The sequence below is a fragment of the Paroedura picta genome, chromosome 10, assembly GCF_049243985.1.
Source record: "Paroedura picta isolate Pp20150507F chromosome 10, Ppicta_v3.0, whole genome shotgun sequence".
Lineage (NCBI taxonomy): Eukaryota > Metazoa > Chordata > Lepidosauria > Squamata > Gekkonidae > Paroedura > Paroedura picta.
The window spans coordinates 55,497,003-55,516,215 of NC_135378.1; the positions used below are offsets into that span (position 1 = coordinate 55,497,003).

The 19,213-nt window shown below is 43.2% G+C and overlaps 2 protein-coding genes across 12 annotated transcripts in view; one reads left to right on the forward strand and one right to left on the reverse strand.

The window, feature by feature from the left end:
* ELF2 (E74 like ETS transcription factor 2) overlaps positions 1-3,739 on the forward strand; it is a 42,307-nt gene extending 38,568 nt beyond the window's left edge. For all 9 annotated transcript variants that reach the window (XM_077300266.1, XM_077300269.1, XM_077300265.1 and 6 more), the window contains 3 exons: positions 485-677; positions 1,042-1,386; positions 1,863-3,739. In XM_077300266.1, the coding sequence (XP_077156381.1) occupies positions 485-677; positions 1,042-1,386; positions 1,863-2,490 (1,166 nt within the window). In that variant the 3' untranslated portion in view covers positions 2,491-3,739. The remainder of the gene's footprint in view (positions 1-484; positions 678-1,041; positions 1,387-1,862) is intronic.
* Positions 3,740-5,731: 1,992 nt separating this feature from the next.
* NOCT (nocturnin) lies at positions 5,732-19,131 on the reverse strand. 3 transcript variants are annotated; one of them, XM_077300276.1, is made up of 3 exons: positions 19,004-19,131; positions 8,239-8,508; positions 5,732-7,060 (listed from the first exon to the last, which is right to left on the reverse strand). In XM_077300276.1, the coding sequence occupies exons 2-3, from the start codon at positions 8,498-8,500 to the stop codon at positions 6,225-6,227; spliced, it is 1,098 nt and encodes a 365-aa protein (XP_077156391.1). In that variant the 5' UTR covers positions 8,501-8,508; positions 19,004-19,131; the 3' UTR covers positions 5,732-6,224. The 3 variants fall into 3 exon arrangements, with proteins under 3 accessions (XP_077156391.1, XP_077156389.1, XP_077156390.1); XM_077300274.1 differs by having other exon boundaries at positions 18,740-19,112; XM_077300275.1 differs by lacking the exon at positions 19,004-19,131 and adding an exon at positions 12,529-12,628.
* Between the last annotated feature and the right edge of the window lie 82 nt (positions 19,132-19,213).

Consider the following 19,213-nt stretch of genomic DNA (forward strand, 5'->3'; position numbering starts at 1 on the left):
TTTTCAAAATGTAGAAAATTTAGAGAAATTAGCTGGTTTGCTTTTTAAAGGATAGAGATACTGAAAGATTTTATTATGTGATTATCTATATTCAGATTTTCTGATCTTTTACAAAGTGTTTTAACTTTATTCCTCATTGGTCATTAACCATTATCTCAAGGAACGATAAAACTTGATCTACCGTTCAAGCATAAAGACTAGAAGTTCTATCCCTTGTTAACTTCATTGCGAGAAAACATTTTCTCCTATTCCCCAATAACAGAGACTTAAAACATCTAACATTATTTTAATGCTCATTTTAAAAGTATTTTCTTATAATTGTGACATGTAATACTTGTTCTTGAAATTCATTTAATTATTGTATATATATCCTGATCATGAGAAGGTTAATACATTAATCATTCCTGGTTTTGGCAATAGCAAGGGAAGTTTTGTACTTTTCTGTTTTAAATATGTAAATGACACATATATTTATTTACTGTAGGAAATACAACCTACTTGTGGGAATTCCTTTTAGACCTTCTCCAGGACAAAAACACTTGTCCCCGGTATATCAAGTGGACCCAGCGGGAGAAGGGCATCTTTAAACTTGTGGACTCAAAAGCAGTTTCCAAATTATGGGGAAAGCACAAGAACAAGCCTGATATGAACTACGAAACAATGGGAAGGGCCCTGAGGTACATATATATATATATTTTTTTCTTGTGTGTGTAAAAAGCATTGATGGGAAGGACTATTCAAACAAAACAAGAAGAAATCTCTGCACTAATTACAGATTGGGAGATTTATCATAGCAATAGTCTTGCTAATGTAGCCTTATGCTTTTTGAACTTGCCAGGGACATTGTTTTTCTCATAATGATGTTACTGTCATTCTTGTTCACTTTTTGATGTTACGCTGCAGAATCCAATATGCAGAGGTTATTTGGTTGAGAAAATGGCCCTGGGTTTACCAGTTACATCTTTTGGTCACACATGTAAAAAAGGGGAAAGTTATTTATAGGTGTTGTTCTGTACAGTATTCTTATACTTTTCCTTGCAGATACTACTATCAAAGAGGAATTCTGGCAAAAGTTGAGGGGCAAAGGCTCGTGTATCAGTTTAAAGAAATGCCTAAAAACATTGTGGTGATTGATGACAAAAGTGAATGTGGCGGTGAAGATTTGTCAATACCAACAGATGAGAAATCGCTAGAACGAGTATCATTGTCTGCAGAAAATCTCTTGAAAGCAGCCGCCTCTGCTCGCACAGGGAAAAATGCTTCTCAGTTGAACTGCACAAGAGCAGAAAAGCCGGTGACCAGAGTGGTAAATATCTCCTCACCCAGGCATGAAATGTCACCTTGTTCTCCCACCACTACCACTGTTCCAGTGACAACTGCTCCCAGGTTAGTGCTGCATGGCGTGCATATCAGGCATTGAGTTAAGTCCATTGAAAAATGCATCCAGATTGAGGATGCAAAGACATATGAACTGTTTGGGTGTGTAGGGCATATAATCCAAATATCACCTGAACGATAAAACAGGAATTAATTAAATCTAGATATCTATTTTTGAACATTTCGGCATTACCGTTGGCTTAACAGAAGACAGGGCTTTTTTTTTTAAAAGCTAACTCTTAAGGTTGTTCTTAATTGATTAGTCACATTTTAAAACTATTTTGATTTTAATGCAATTTTTAAAGCAGTAGGAAGACAACCTAAGCCCACAATTTTTCAGAAGCAAATCAAGTATGTCAGTGTTCAGTTTGGTGTGTGGAATTCTGATTTGTGTGTGTTGTAGTATTGTTGTCTCTCTCTGTTTAGTCTCTTGTTCCTGCAGCATGTTTGGTTTTAACACTGCACTGTTTTCACATATTTGACAGAACTGTTCGTGTGGCAATGCAAGTGCCTGTTGTAATGACATCCCTAGGACAGAAAATTTCAACTGTTGCGGTGCAGTCAGTAAATGCAGGGTCACCATTAATTACCAGCACAAGCCCAACAACAGCAACAACCCCAAAGGTGGTAATCCAGACAATCCCTACCGTGATGCCCACATCTGCTGATAATGGAGAGAAAATCACAATGCAGCCTGCAAAAATCATTACCATCCCTGCTACACAACTTACACAGTGCCAGCTGCAAACTAAAACTGGCCTACCTGGGACAGGAAGTATCAACATAGTTGGCACGCCACTGGCTGTGAGAGCACTCACTCCAGTATCTCTAGCTCACGGGACACCAGTGATGAGACTCTCCATGCCTCCCCAGCAGGCTGGTGGCCATACTCCTCCCAGAGTTATTAGTGCAGTCATCAAAGGGCCAGAAGTCAAAACTGAAGCAGTGGCTTTGAAGCAGGAACGGGAAGTAAAAACTCTGCAGCTTGTGCAAGAAGAAAAGCCAGCAGATGGAACCAAGACAGTTACTCACGTAGTTGTTGTGAGTACACCCTCAGCCATTGCCCTCCCTGTAACCGTGAAAACGGAGGGGATAGTAACATGCGAGAAATGAAGAAAAAGCAGCTGTAGTCCATCGTGGAGCTGAGCAAACTGACATATTTAGGGAGGCAGGGAAATGGACACAATCAAGGTGAAAACAGAGACTTTAAAATGTTAATAGTTATGCATATATTTGAATTTTACTGGCAATGAATTAATGTCCCATGTTTCAGTGGGAACTGAACCACAGCCACACACTGACACAACTGCCTCTTGCAAATTGAGACAATACTAAGCTGATGAAAAAAGGAAAATTCCAACTGGTGGGGGCTCCAGAAGCTCACTGCATTATCACGTTACACTAATGCATGGAACACTAAGCTGATTCTGTGAGGGATTCTCGGTTGCTACGTACTGGAGGTCTAAAAGAAAATTGTTACAAGACAAATCTGATGCATTTAATATGCATACCAGCAATTACTACTGTGTACTCACAGTATTCAACCGGTGCTATGTTAAACTTTGCTACTAGGTATTCTAGAATGTGAATTAAAAGGATTAAAGAGCTTCTAAGAGAAGATTGAGATCTAGAGGGATTTTTGTATCATACAGCTTAAGCAGATTTAAAATGAAAGCCTTAGACTGATTTTCAGTTATCTTTCTTGAAATAAGCTAATGGCTTGTTTGTGTAAAGCATTTTTTATTAAAACAATTTTTTTAAAAAAATCTTATACCTAGCACAGTATTGTTATAGAATGACATGTAACATATTTTGTATGGTAGCTAAGTCTGTCAGTTTCTTACTTGTGGACAAAGTGGCAATGGTTGTGTCAGCCTTTTTGCTGCCCCATGCCTGGAGTCAACCACTTAGCCTCGACATCTGTGCATACATTTCAGTTTCAGCTTCTACTCTGTCACTTGAAAGGTCACGCTTGGCATGAACTCGTGTCAGGTAGTTAAAAGCCTGTACATTTTTTTTTTAGTCAAAGTTAGAGGAAGTACCAGTGTTCAGAATGAACTATAATAGTTTGTATATTCAACATTTAAAGTATATTCTATTTTGTTGTACTCTTGTTTCAAAGTGTATTCAAGTAGGTTTTACTGAAATACAAACATGAAATTTAAGTTTAGTCTCTTATTTAAAAAACACCTTGTCTGCTAAATAGCATAAAAACTATAAATCTGTTAACAAAGATTTAGTTAGACAAAACTTATTTTGCAGTAAAGGCATAGTTTTTATTGATCGTGCTGAAGGAAAGGCAACTCCCCCCCCCCCATATTTCTCTGTCCTCCTAAATTAATAAAATAAATGTTATGGTTAATTATGAATGGTAATGAAAGAAACCAAGGGAAGAAAAGCTGTCAAGCAGGGACTGTACCAGGTATTATCCAAGCCATGCTACAAGAATTCTTAAAGAGGGATTAGATTAGCGTTAACAGCTGTTTCCCTTATCCTAGGGAAGGCAGAGAATTTCCTTGTCCCTGAAATCCAGTCCATCGTATGTCAGTACCTTGAGGAACAAGCAAAACCCTATGAGAAATATAGTAATCCAGTGGTAGATATCTCCAACTTAAGCCTTGTACTGATTTGAAAATCTTCTGTTGGAATGGAGACAACTACCACCGGATTACTGTATTTCTCAGTTTTTCTTCTTTTTTGCATATATCCACCTCTGTGACCTCTTTTTGCTTATCACCAACATAGTACCTTGTTGAAGCCTCCGTCCCCCCCCCCACCTGCCAGGGCGCAGGGGTGAATGCACGGCGGCCTTGGGGCTGGTGCTCCTCAGTGTTGCTGCCGCCACTGCCTCGCAGGTTCCTCCACTGCGTTGGAGTCTCTGCCGCCACCTCGCCTGCTGCCTAGGCACTGCCACTGGCCAGGTGAACTGGTGGACAGGGATCAGCGGCGGCTGGGACAGTGTGGGTGCGAGGCAGCGCGTGCGCCTCATGGCTGGCTTTTGGGATTGGGTGCTCCAGGGCCCGGCCAAATTTGGGTGTGGCCAGCTTTGTTGGCCACACCTGGATTGGCTCGTGGAGTGCAAGTGGTGTTCGGACACCCAGAAATGGCCCGGACACCGCTCCACCCATAGTGGTTCTTCTCAATTATATAGATGGCATAAAACTATCATTTTATTATATGGACCATAGCTAATCAGTGTACTTTAAAAAGAAATTAACATGCCTACATAGAGTAACTGAAAAATCACAAGAGTTAGGTAGCAGCAGTACTTCCCATTCCACTAAAGACAGGGGTGCTTTTCCACATTGGCCTGTTCATCTCTACTGAAGGAAAGGTGATGTGTATACTGAAATCCTACTCCTTCCTAAGCAGGGGTGGGATCCTACTCCTAAGGAACTGCTGTTCATGATTGTAAGGAAAACAACCAAATGACACTGTTCAGCACTGAGCTTCCATTTTAAGTTGCTTTGAGAGGTACTCCTCTGACTCAATAGGCAGGCCAGTAGTTGGCCTGTTCAATGCTGCTTTCATCTTTCGCAAACTTACTTCTGCAACGGCAGTGTGTGAAATGGCCTGGACCCATGTATTCCTTTGTTTCCAACTCCGTTGAACCAGGAACCAGATCTCTCTTCCATTCTCCGCTAAGTCTTCAGAATATTATTAACAAATTATTATTCTTTTATTTATTTCATTTTATATACCATCCCTCAGTATGACAGTCTGGGGCGGTGTCTGATTACATAATATGAAACTATTAAACCATTTCTGTAGATAGTGGTTTTGGACAAGGACTGTGTTAGTAAAGACTGAAAGTAGGGTGAACAAAGCACATTACAACTTGTTGAAGGATTGTTAGCTGCCGTAGTCTTTGCCAGTTGGTCAGCAGGTGTAATGGCTGCCACTTCCTGAGCTGTGTTGCCCCTAGACAGGTGTAGCTGGGGCAAGGAAATCAAGCTTGAAATAACTAATGGCCCTGTTGAAAGAGGAAAACGAACTTTATGAAAAGCTGGGGGAGGGGGAAGGTAGGAATGTAATCCGAAACAGATGAATCATCAACATGGGAGGCACAGTGACTGTTATTTAAACTGATAAGCAGCTTTTTAGAGGAAGCACTAAATTAATACAAGTATGTTAGCTGCACTCAATTTCAAGGCCAGTTGGTCTCAAAAGCTTGTAGCCATTGTCATGTAACTTTTTGTGAGTGACAGCACAATTCTAGGCATTTGTATTTGGAAACAAAGTTTTCTACATTCAGTGACACGCTAAAAGGCTTCAGGGTTGCATGTTAAAATTATTTATCCACAATAGAAATTGAAGCTCTGTACCCTTAACTCACCCAGTAAAGGAGACCGTATAAGTGCAAATTCAGGCATATTTTTAATGAAATAAAATCCGCATTACAGTGTTGCATTTACAGAATTAAATGGGTCCTAAATTGGGTCACCAACATTTGGTCAATCTATAACTTACACTGTAGTGAAACCTTTTTGGCCCATTTTGTGAATTTTGTGCATAATTGTCACATCTGAGGCAAATGCTGTAAGAACTCATGGATCCCCAAGTTCTACATATTTGTTAAGGAATCAGTTCTCAAACAGATGATAGTGACAGAGATTCTCTTTAGTCTCTGTAATGAGGAAATACATAATACATCTCTTGAAGCAAGCAATCAGCAGAGTTTTTGTGTCATACTGTTATGGCAAAGTCTTAATGACAGCATCTTTGAAGGAGATGGTTCAAAGGAAATTAGTTGTCTATTCATAAATAATTCTCCAAAGTCTTCAGGAGCATAGTTTGGAAGGCTACTAGATGTGCCAAGTAAGCTTAAAATCATCATCAAACCTAAACTATAAAAGCCTGTCAGGATCATCATTAAAGCTGAAGTCACATACTAGAGACAAATGGTCTGAAGGGTAATTCAAAGATGGTAGCCTGTTGGGTCCAATTTGTTCCTCAGTCAGAAGACTGAGAGCAGCACTCACTTGTAAGGCATGTTGTGAATACCAGATATAATCCAGTGTGTGCCTGCATTCTCCAGAAGGGCGGATCTTCCAAGTTGTGTATGGAGGTTCTGACAGCCCATCAGCACTCAGCAGCTTGTAAGCGCTATTTAAGTTCAGGCTGGAATTTGAGAATTCCTTGTAAACCTCTTCAGTGGGTTCAGCATTAAAATCACCACAGACAATAAGAGGGATCTCAGCTTCTTGGGTGACACTTCTCAGGTTCTGCAGAAGATCTGCACCTTGTGCAGATCTAAATCGTTCCCAGCCATTACGTGCTTTCAAGTGAGTGACAGCAATGCAGAACAGCTTGCCGGTTTCGTTACACTTTAGTATCTGAGCAATGGCTACTTGGTTGGTTTTTAGCTTCATAGCGGTCAGCCTGATGTTGTCGCTGCTGATTAGAATAAACCTGTCTTTAAGAAAGAACAAGGCACAGCCATCTGGCCCATTGTTATGCTCCACATCTAGACATGGAGACCATGGCTTAGGGAAGAAAGTACACTGGTAGCCCAGTCGACTAAGGAGTGGCTGAAAGGTGTCAAAATAGTGGTCCACTTCTTGTAGACACAAGATGTCTGGTTGGTATGCAAGGATCTCTTCGAGAATGAGACATTTCCTTTCTTCCCACCTGAGGGCTTCCACGGGGCATTGAACAAAGTTGTCTTTGCCTTCCCCAAGAGCTGGAATGAAAGAACATTCATGGTAGTTAAGCAGTAACTGGTGCATCATTTTTATATACACTACGTTCAGAAAATCAGGCTGTGGTGTCCCTTGTGATTAGCCATTGTGGCAGTATTCAGTTTTATCAGTTTTGCAATTTTAACTTAGCTTGCATACTATGTTTCAAATGGAGGCCTCAGGGTGATATGATGCATGTGGAAAGAACTGTAAAGTCCACTTCACATTCACAAGAGCATGAGGCAGAGAGCAGAAGTGGCAGAATGGACTGTCAACACGCCCGTGCTACAGCTGAAGGATCAAATTTTGCAGTGATCCTCTATGTTAACCATTGGTGCAAGCAAACGTTAGCCCAGCCAGTGAAAAGCCTACTGTCTTATTAGCATAAAGTTCTTAATGCAAAAGGGACTTCCAAAACTGGTTCCATCTCTCACAATTTATTCTACTGTCTCAGGGCTTCTCATCTTTTTTATCTTCCATGTATAAGCCAACTCAAGTCCTGATAGCTAAACCTGCACTATAACTTTCAGTTTTGTTCAACTCCTGTAACTAAGGAGTTAACCAATCTCCAGGTAGTGGCTGGAGAACTCCCCAAACTACAAATCTCCAGGTGACAGATCAATTCACCTGCAGAAGATGGTCAAACTGGAAGGTGAACTCCATGGCATTATAACTCACTGAAGTCCCACCCCCCAACTTCTTCAGGCTTCATCCCCAAAATCACGGTATTTTTCCAACCCAGATCTGTAACACCATCTGCAACTGATGTAATGATCCACTAATCCAATAGTGAAAGTCTGTGGAGAACATATGAGAGGCTCTACTAGATCCAGTCAGTGACCTATGTAGTCCAGCACCCTGCCTCACACAGTGGCCAGTTGTTCTGGAGAGACTTCAACCAAGACATATGAACCATGGCATTCCCCTGATATTGTCCTCTCAGTACTGGTATTCATAGGTTTGCTGCCTCCATATGGAGGCCCCCCCTCAAGTCACCATGGCTAGTAACCATTGATGGGTCCCGAGTTGCTAAAACTGCACCCCATATGGATCTATCTCACCCCCTTTTAAAGCAGTCTACATTTTGTAGCCATGATGAGATCCACTGGCAATGAATTACAAAGTTTAATCCAAAGTAAAATGCTTCAGTGGCCAGGAACAGCTTGAAGAATGTTTATACCTTGTGCGAGTATATTCCACTGCATGACTCTAATGGGTTGGTGGCTTCTGGAAACATTGGGCTGCAGGTTCACAAAGTCTCTCTGGAGCCGGGCAGGACGTTTCTGAAGAACAACTTGACATTCTTCAAGTAGATCCTTAGGATCTATAGGATCCAGGATCTCGGAGTCTGGGTGTTCCAAGTATTCTTGATGTTTGGAGACCGCACCACTGCTCAGAGTCTTTGCAAGAGCGCTGTACAGCCTGCTTGTACTGTTGCCCATGGGATGCACTGAAGGGAATAAAGAATGGCAAGTTCAGCAAAGACAAGGACAAGCAGTTTCTACTCCAGCTCTGCTAATACTGGATAGTCTTCACTCCCCCCCACCCCAGTCAGAATTAATGCCCCAAGTAGTTCTGCATAATGCATTATGATGTAGTGTAGGATGCTGGCACGGACATTTAGACAAACTAAGATGTTCAGTGTTAGAGATGCTGCTGTAGACATTATGTAGTGAGTTCAGATTCCTTCATAAGAATTACTACTTTCCTCTGAAAGAGCCAAGGGGAAAAGTAAATAGGGCAGATTTACCCTGATTTTCATGGTGTTCAAAGTCTCTATTCCAAATACTAAGATGATGGCTTTTTCAAAGTCTCAGGATCCAGAGATTCTTCTCATAAGACATTTAGATGTAGACTTTCCAAATGTGTTCTCTTTAGATCACTTCAAATAGTGCCTATGATGTGATAATTAGACCTCATAATAATAGTCCATGGGAACATCATTGTACCTACTTCCCATTAAGAGACACAAAAGCCCTCAACAGAAACATATCTGAAGTAGGTCAAATGAATGGGCCTAGTTTTCTCTCCTCTTTCGCTCAGCTTTGGATAACTGCTGAGGGCATCAAAGAGATGGCTAACATTTGGCTTCTCCCAGAGACAGACATGGATGAACAGTATCCAAAAGTAGAACTAACTGTGCCACAGTTTCCTGTACTGCTGGACAATGCATCTGAAGCCTAAAATACATCAGGAAGAACCTGCTGTGTGGTTCTTCCCTGAGATAACTGAAAGTGGGCCAAGTTCAGCCAGTAACACTGCTAACTGTGTGGGAATTTGAATTCAGGATTTCCCCAAACCTAGGCAAATCTAATAAGTACTATTTGTAATTTAACAGATATTTGCATACTGCTTCTCTGACAAGCAATCAAAGTAATTTCCAATTATATACCTAGGAAATATAATTGAAAGTATCAGCTGGTCAATTTCCAAATGTCCCTTGACTTATTCAAGACTCTTCTCCCCATACGATTACAAAGGAATCTTTTACCACACTTCTCTAGGCAGTCAATTCCAGAGGACTGAGACTACCACTGAAAAAGCACAAGTACAGGCTATCCTGGCTTCTCTTGGGGTTGGGATCGTAAGCTACACTACGTTGGCTGCACTGCAAGGTTCTGAGCTTTTCAGGAAGAATGCTTTCAGCAACTCATATCCCTGAGGTCACATGAGAATAAGGCCAAAAATACTTCTGTTATTTTATTTGTAAGAGTTATTATTCACTCTGCCACAATTATCTGGTCCTGGCTATTTGGAATGGCAGTCATCACCAGTGATTTCCTCTTGAACTCATTTAATCAGTTTACCACAGAACCTGAAAGTCCTTGGCTCTCTTTCACACCTATTAATAGTGCAGAAGTAGTCCTGCTAGTATCTTGTAAAGTCATCTGCCCTTATGAGTTCTCAATACAAAACACCTAGCTCGGAAAGATAAACTGCAGCTGCATTTTGTTTTAGACAATATTTTCACCATAGATTTGAAATGTCACCTCCAAGTAGGCAGCAGTTGAAGACAGCAGAGTTAGCAACTTGTAAGCAGTGATAAGAAAATATGAATTATCATAATGATGAAGAGGGGTAGATGAAGTCCTTTCCTAAATATGCAGTGCTGGCTCAGCAACACCACTAAGCCATGCCAGGCTGTGAAACTGGTTTATCCAACAAGTTAAATGCATCTGGTTTCCACAAACATGTACATCAACATAGTGTTCTTCCATCAAATGCCATCCCAAGTATGTTGCAAAGACCTTAACACAGTGCAACCTCAAAAATCCAATATTGGCTTGTTACCTGGGAAAATATGAAAAGGAAGACTACAGAAGTGCTCCTCACCGGTAATTTGCATGCAAGGATAACATTAAGGCTCTCTTGCCCTCGCTAATGGTACCCGAAGGCAGCATAAAGTTATACCTGACCATTAGAAAACGTTAAGACCAATCAGCTCAGACGTAGCTTATATTTCATATTGAAAGTTACTTACAATAAGCTCGCTATAGAAGAGACAGAAAACAACGTTCCATTAACACTACCCTAGAAAAGAACTGTGCTAAATTCCCTCTGGTGCTACTATGCTTCAAAATGCCCTTTGTATGTGGTGAGGAAAGAGCCTCTTGTGGCGCAGAGTGGTAAGGCAGCAGATATGCAGTCTGAGAGCTCTGCCCATGAGGCTGGGAATTCAATCCCAGCAGCCGGCTCAAGGTTGACTCAGCCTTCCATCCTTCCGAGGTCGGTAAAATGAGTACCCAGGTTGCTGGGGAGTAAACGGTAATGACTGGGGAAGGTACTGGCAAACCACCCCGTATTGAGTCTGCCATGAAAACGCTAGAGGGCATCACCCCAAGGGTCAGACATGACTTGGTGCTTGCACAGGGGATACCTTTACCTTATGTAGTGAGGGGTGCAAGCTAGTTGTATAACACACAATGGGGGAAGGGGAAATATGCTGGCCCTTGGAAGGGCAAATATGCATTGAACTAGGAATGTGCCGGGAATCCATGAAAAAATTAGTCAGTATAGCATAGAACCACAAAGTCTCAGTTCTTTGCCATAAAGTATAATTTCCCTCAAGGCCTGAAAATCTTAACTCCCAACTCTAGAGTTCTCGCTCACAGAACACCACAGAGAAGTTATTACTACTCTCTTCAATTTGCAGACCATGAGTGTCCCTCATCAGAATCCCCAGTTCAACAGGCAAAGCTTGGAGAAATTGACCTTTCTTTCAATTGGCTGCAAAACTTCTCAATTTATTTGACTGGCATTCTAAAGTAGGTTGTTACATGGTACATGTTTCCCATCAGGCTGCACAGCTCAACTATTTATGCCAATAATAGCAGCTTCTAAAAGTGTGAAGAGTAAACAAAAGCGGCAGCTTCTGTCTAAACTGACTGGCGGCTTTATACAATCTTTCACATATGCCAAGTTTCATGACGCAAGGGTTTACCTCCCACCCAGAGACAAGAGCCAAAGCAGTCACGAATGTTCTGTTCCGTTCATTTATGCATCATCCATTTACAAGAACAAAAAAACAGCACAGCTGTTCCCACTCACTTCCGCCCACCAAGGAAAAAAGCAAGGGGGGGCCCTCTGGATAATAAAATGATGTTTTGCAAGATAAAGCATCAACAATGTCAGTGAGAGGAAGGAAGAACTGATGGTCCAAGACTGGCTTTCGGCTGAGGAGCGGGGGTGAGACTAGCAGCCATATCCGACATAGAAAGAGAAAGCAAATCCATGAACAGCATATGGTTCACTGTCTGAAAACCGACTACACTTTCCATTTCTCATTTCAGACGGGCTTTCCTTTCTGGCCGTGGATTTAGATTACAAAATGGTCACCGGTGATTCTACTACTCCCATGACAGACAAATCAAACTCTCACTGCAGAACATACAAGTCATCTTGGCAATGGAGTGCTCACTAGTTCCTATTATCAAAAAGAACTGGCCGTTTGATTTAATACATTCCGCAGTCTTGTCTTGACCAAGCAGCTGCTCGTTCAAAAGGTTGGCCAACTTGACCTCAAGTGGAAACGGGACTCTTGTGCAAAGGCATTTTTCTATTGCTCCTCCGTGAAAGAAAGAAAAAATAAAGGACATGATTTTCCCCTCAGATATATATATATATATATATATATATATTTTTTTTTTTGGGGGGGGGGATAATAGTACAGTCAATCACACTACAGTTTTAAGGTCTTCAAACCCCACAATCTACCAGCTCTCCCATTTAACACAGAAAATAGATCTTACTGCTTACCACACTTCCTAGGGTACAAAAATATTGTTCTCCTTTCTAAATCTTTTTTTGGTGTGCGTAGCAGTTCCTGGACAAAAGCTATAACAGCATGAAGTGATCTCTAGGCATGCCCATATAAACAGGCCAGGGGTTACAGCTGGCAGAGTTCCAGACCATAAGCTCTGCAACATTTCAAATAAAAAGGCATTTAATAATGTTAAAGTTGCATACACACCTGAAAAACTGGAGGACCACATCAGCGTTAACAGTAAACTCTGTCTAATGGTGAAGCACAGGCACAATTAACAGCCTCTAAAGTCACATGAGCTCTCTTATATTTGCTAGAAGCTGGTCTAGTAGCGACCCCTAGTGGCCTCTTGCAAGCATGCTTCTAATGCTACAGGAAATGATTCACCCTATTGCTACAACTAACTCTTATCCAGCAATGCTGAACTAAGGGAAAAAAAGAAAAAAAGAGAAGACACGGGCAATGCTTTAATCTAAGCTTCCACTTGACAAAAATTCTCAGGGGCTCAGTGGTTGAGCGTCTGCTTGGCAAGCAGAAGGTCCCAGATTCAATCCCCAGTTAAAAGATCCAGCAATAGATGCTGTGGGAGATTTTTGCCTGAGACCCTGGAGAGCCACTACCAGTCTGAGTAGACAATATTGACTTTGATGGATTGTCTGATTCATTATAAGGCAGCTACAAGTGTTCATGGGGTTTGCAATTTCTTCCCTGCGTCCTTGAACTGATAATACTTTTGACTTGAACACCTTACAAGCTATCTTATGCAACTGACCTCTAGTATTCCTCTTGCATACGCAGATTCTCCTATCAATGACCTTTTAATCAACTTCCTCCAAGTTTACAGTATCCTGGATGAGACTGCAGTTTACTGATGGGCTGGTGGAAAGTGGAAAGCAAGATTGTCGGTACACAACCAGATCTGACATGTGTGCTCTAGCTACTGAAAGGTTGTTGCTTAAATGAATACAGTTCAATGTTTGGGGGGAGGGAGTCAACTTTAACTTCAACCTGGAACATGGACGTTGCTTTCCCTCTCTCCATCCAAGAGAAAGACATCTCCAGTACACTAAATATAATTAAAATGACAACGTTGACCCTGGTATGGTCCACTTTTACCTAGAATGAAACCCAATATTAATACTGATTCAACATCTGAGGACCAGTGCCCTAAACCAGGGGTAGTCAAACTGCGACCCTCCAGATGTCCATGGGCTACAATTCCCAGGAGCCCCTGCCAGACCTCACACAACTGTTTGTTGTGATAGAGCATGACACAATTTACAGGGCACACCGAGTTTTTCTAAAACACACAAACAGCAAATGTGCTATTCAGAATTAATATAAATCTAGGCATCTTATAAGAGCCTCTTGTGGCACAGAGTGGTAAGGCAGCAGACATGCAGTCTGAAAGCTCTGCCCATGAGGCTGGGAGTTCAATCCCAGCAGCCAGCTCAAGGTTGACTCAGCCTTCCATCCTTCCGAGGTCGGTAAAATGAGTACCCAGCTTCCTGGGGGGTAAACGGTAATGACTGGGGAAGGCACTGGCAAACCACCCCGTATTGAGTCTGCCATGAAAATGCTAGAGGGCGTCACCCCAAGGGTCAGACATGACCCGGTGCTTGCACAGGGGATACTTTTACCTTTAGGCATCTTATATTCCACCATTGTCCACATGCAGCTGCAAGACAGGACATCTAAACTACAAGGGAGGACATTTGAGGCACTAAGACATATCTCCAGAGAAAAAACTGAAAGCTTGATCCTACAAGCATCATCGTCAATACCCTGATGCCATGTACATATTTATACTGGTGTACACTAGCACAGAAGTGACATAGAAATTATAATCCAAAAACAAGCTACCCATCTTCTTTGTGGGTCCTTGCTAGGGGGAGGGGGGCTGGAACAGTGCCTGTGTGCCAAAGTGTCATTTGTCTCATGTACAGCTGTAAGATCAATGATGCTGCTACTTTTAGTGCATTGAAACCTGGTGAACAGTTCTTCTGTCTCTCCCCCCCCCCCCCAATGTACAATGTATTTGTACAACTGCAGTTAGGCTGTCACACTGATTTCCTCTAGCAGTGTTGTATTGATTCAATGTACTGTGTGGACTTTTTTTTTTTTTGCGCACATTGGTGCAACTACACTATTTTCAACTTGATCCAAACTGATTTTTCCCCTGCATAGATAACCTCAGTGTGCAACTCCAGCATATAAACTGCAAGACCACAATGCGAGTAATGCTGCAATATGAGCATTAGAAACCACAGGCATTGCAGCAAGTGAAGCAGAAATGTCCCAACATCATACGCATGACCTTGATGAATAATGAGCACTCAGCTTCCAGCAGCAGCCAGTCAGAGCCTTCTGTGAAAAGCTCAATAGTCTACAGGCAGAACACAGACCAAATTTTCTGGAACTCTTCCAGTGCCCAACTATTCAGCCTTGAAGCAAAAGGAATATCGGACCTTCTATCCGATTAGAAATGTTGCTTAATCATGCCTATGAAGCTCATTGTAAGTTGCTCAATAACTTCCATGCAATATGAGTAGCTTGCTCAGTACAGACAGCTAAGGTTATTCAACCAAACATTTCTGTGATGGTTGCCACACTATAATTTTACAGACATTTGTGGTTACTACCTTGTCTCTGGCCTTGTAGGGGGGTTGTTAATGGGGTGCTTGGTAATCTACACCCATTTGTCCACTTTTCACTTCCTTGCCCATGTCTTGGATACAGAACCAATCATTAAGTTTTCCCTAAAGGTAAAGGTATTCCCTTGTGCAAGCACTGGGTCATGTCTGACCCTTGGGGTGACGCCCTCTAGTGTTTTCATGGCAGACTCAATACGGGGTGGTTTGCCAGTGCCTTCCCCAGTCATGGTTCATGAATGCTGCTCTGTTTCACGACAGCTATTGCCACTTTCTTCTCTAACATCATTGCTGGAAAAGAACTCACAGACAATTTGTTCTTTTGAAACTTGCATTGCAATGTGGGTGAGAAAATGACAAGGAGCCTTTGCTCCAGACAGACAGATTCTCAAGCATGACTCATTTCTTAGGGCGGAAGGGAGGGGGGGAATCTCCCATGCCAAATTTAAGTTTGGCAGCACTCCGCCATCTATAAAAAAGCAACGAACGGAAACATGCAAAAGAATTTTGAGCACGTCTACTCTAAACATGCTTTTGAGACTGTCAAGAAGATGCCAGAGAATGCATATACACTAAACTGCATTTTGGAAGTGAAGATTCACAGTTATAGGCACAGGCAGTAAGCAGGGTAATTGACAACAGCTACTGCCATACATTCTTTATACAAACTCCTTTGCTTGCACTAATTGGGGTTCTTGATTATGTAACTCATGCATATTACTTGCAGGATGAAGTGAACTTCATACATTCTTGGTGGCTGCTTCACAGCAGCAAGTACTGTAAACATTTATCAAAGCCCAGGTCTGAGAAGGATGAGTTGCACGGTGATAAACAAACATGAAAATTTCTCCTCTCTGTTATATAAACTGCACCATCCCCAGCTGTTATCTACTTAAATATTAGGACAATAGGAACTAAGGAGGATGGGCATATGATTCACATTAAAACAATACAGAACATCAAGATTACTGCCCTTCTCTTACCATCATCCTAGATCAAGTCCACCTCCACTTATTTATACTTAAAAGTCTGAATCAGAGACTCCAGAGTTTCTCGGTGGGGATGCAGGGTCAAGCATTTATCCAAATCACAAACCATCAGGTTTTGTTTAGTTTGAACCCAAGAAACAGATAAACTTCTTTGGTTCAGATTAATTAGTCCCGGGAGGGTAAGAGAAGAGAGTGGTTTTACATTAGAACTTCTGAAAATACTGGTGGGTTTTCTGGTGGGTTTGGAAATGTAACCACAGGTTCAAAGTCTTTGAGTAAGGACAGAAGGAAACTCCACTCAGATGAAGTCAGCTGGGAGTGAATATGGCAAGAGGATCCCCTGTGCTTACGTACACTAAAATAGCTCAGTTTCATCTGCCTGTTATGACAGAAGGCAGCTAGGAATTCTTTTTTTGATAGAGACCAGACAGAACCAAGAAAGGGGTAAGAAAATCCATGTAGCAAAGGGTTCAAGTGAATGCAGATAATCCCTGCCACTCCCACCCTGGGAGCCAGTGTGGTGTATTGGTGGCAGTTTATAACCTGGTGAGCTAGGTTTGATTATCCGGCTCCCCCACACAAAGCCAGCTGGGTGACCTTGGGCTTGACACAGCACTGATAGAGCTGTTCTGACTGAGCTCTCTCAGCCTCACAGGGCATCTGTTGTGGGGAGAGGAAAGGGAAGATGATTGTAAGCTACTTTGAGACTCCTGGTAGATAAAAGCAGCATATAAAAACCAACTCTTATTTTTTTTTAAAGGTATCCCCTGTGCAAGCACCGAGTCATGTCTGAACCTTGGGGTGACACCCTCCAGCGTTTTCATGGCAGACTCAATACAGGGTGGCCTTGCCAGTGCCTTCCCCAGTCATTACCATTTTACCCCCCAGCAAGCTGGGTACTCATTTTACCGACCTTGGAAGGATGGAAAGCTGAGTCAACCTTGAGCCTGCTGCTAGGATCAAACTCCCGACCTCATAGGCAGACGACTTCAGACAGCATTTCTGCCGCTTACCACTCTGCGCCATACAATGTTTTTACAACAAATACTTCAAAAGCCAGAGAAGCCTAGTGTCTTTCATATCAGGCATTAAAGTGATAAGAACATGCTCTTTTCGTATACTAATCAGCTGACAAAGTCTAATGAAGAGGACCATATTATAGGTACTCACAATGGTCTGCAGCGCATCTCCCAGATCTTTTAAAACAAGTTTTACATAATTCTCTGAGCCAGGCTTTCGTGAAACCTTGCAGTTTCTTGACTCTCAAATGGTTTCCCAACTGTGTAGGAGTTAGTTAATTTTTAATATCTTTTCAAATGTGTTAAACATTTGTTGAATGATATGACCATATATGGTCATGTCAACTCCCCTCCCCAAATGGTCAATGATGGGCCAGGGTAGGTGGGAAGGGCCATGGGTTAGCGTGTACACCGCTATTCTTCCAACCATTTTCTGCATGATCAAGCCACTTCTGGGGTTTCTCGAAACCTGAGGAATGTTTCAGGGGTTTCTCAACAGTAAAAAAAGTTGAGAAAGGCTGCTCTGAGCAGTCAGGAAAAGCATAACTATATGGATTCCTTAGATACTGCAGAATTTAACAGACACTTAACAGAAGAGTGGTACTAGGCCTCTGCTGAGAGCACCATCTTTCTATTGTGTCCAGATCTTGCCAAGAAAGCTCCCTCGCTGAGGTCCATAAAAATAACCCAACTGGATTCTTAGTGACAACACTGATTTTAAAAAGAGCAAAAGAATAGTGCTGTCATATCTATCAGCTTCCTTGAGCATGAGCCCACTGCACCAAATGCTCCTGAAAGCATATGCTATTTGGGGGAAGGTTTTGCCGCCGTAAGCCAATACCGTTACCCCACTGGAATGCATTAGTCATTTTGGAAGCCAATCTGTGGATCAAAAGCAGAATAAATTAAACAAGAAACAGTGTAAAGTTCTTTCCATTCTGCACAAATACACAGCCCTCATTAGCAGAGATTTCAACATGCCTCCCCTCTAAATATGTCACAAGCATTGCTTGAAATGGCAGAACAGCAATGCTTCCTTCGGTGCCGAAGTCTCTAACACCCAGAGAAATAAAAATATCTTTTACAAGGTAGCAAAACCAAGAACACTGTGCAGTGGGAAATGTACCACATGATACTATAACACACTGCTTTGCTAAGAGGACAAACGAACAAGAGCCCCATAGCACCTTAAAGACTAACCAAGTTTCATTCCAGTTTCTCATACCTGCCTCTACTCCACAAGCATTCATGATGAAATAATGCGCTAGCCTTTAAAATGCCATAACACTGTTGGTTGTTTTTGCAGCCGCAGCCAAACCCCTCTGGAATCATTAACATCAACACACTGGGAAACCAGTCCATATTTTAATACGAGGGTATCAACAAACTAAGGGACAGCAAGAGCACAAGTAACTCCCTGCCCCCCCCTACATCTGGCGTGCATTGAAGCAGCAGGGCCCTGTGTCGCCTGGAGAGCATCACAATGAGCAGCCCCCCCCCCCCCAGCTCCCATCCGAGCAGTTGCTGAGCTAAACGGCCAAGACCAAACATCGAACCCGAGCGCTGACGGCTCCCCGGGTGCAAAACGGTAGTGTCCGACCCTGCCAGGTGGTTGTGAAGATTAAGGTGCGGCTGAAACCCTGCGGGAGGCTTCACAAGCCGAGCGACTACGGTTTCGTTTCCGGCCCAAGGAATCCCTCCCTCCCTCCCCGTTCCCCGGGCCCCGCGCCCCGCGCGGGAGAGCGCTCCGGATACTCACCGGCCGGAGGGCTGGCAGCCCCGGGCCCCGCAGCGGAGCAACCGCAGCGAGCGGCGGCGGCGGCAGAAGAGGCGAGCGCGCTGCTCAGCGCCACGGGCGAGCGGCGCAGCAGGGACGACGACGAGGCGGCGGCGGCGGAGCCAGGCGCGCAGCAGAAGTTGGCGAGGGCCGAGCACAGGGAGCGAGCGGGGCTTTGATACATAATCACGCGGCCCTCGGCAAGCCGGGCGGGCAGCCTCCGGAGCGGGACGTGCTGGCGCTCACCTGCCTGCCGACGGCCGCCGCGTCCCGCTGCCGGAGAGGAGGAAAGAGCCGCCGGGTCGCCCTCGGAGCCTCGCCAGCACAACCACGCGGCGCAACCGGCTTCTTCTGCGGCACCGAGCCCCAACGCGTACAAATCACGCCTCTTGCCGGCTCTGACGCCACCGGGAGCTCCCAACTGCAGACTCGGGGAGGGGGGGGGGTAGAACTTAA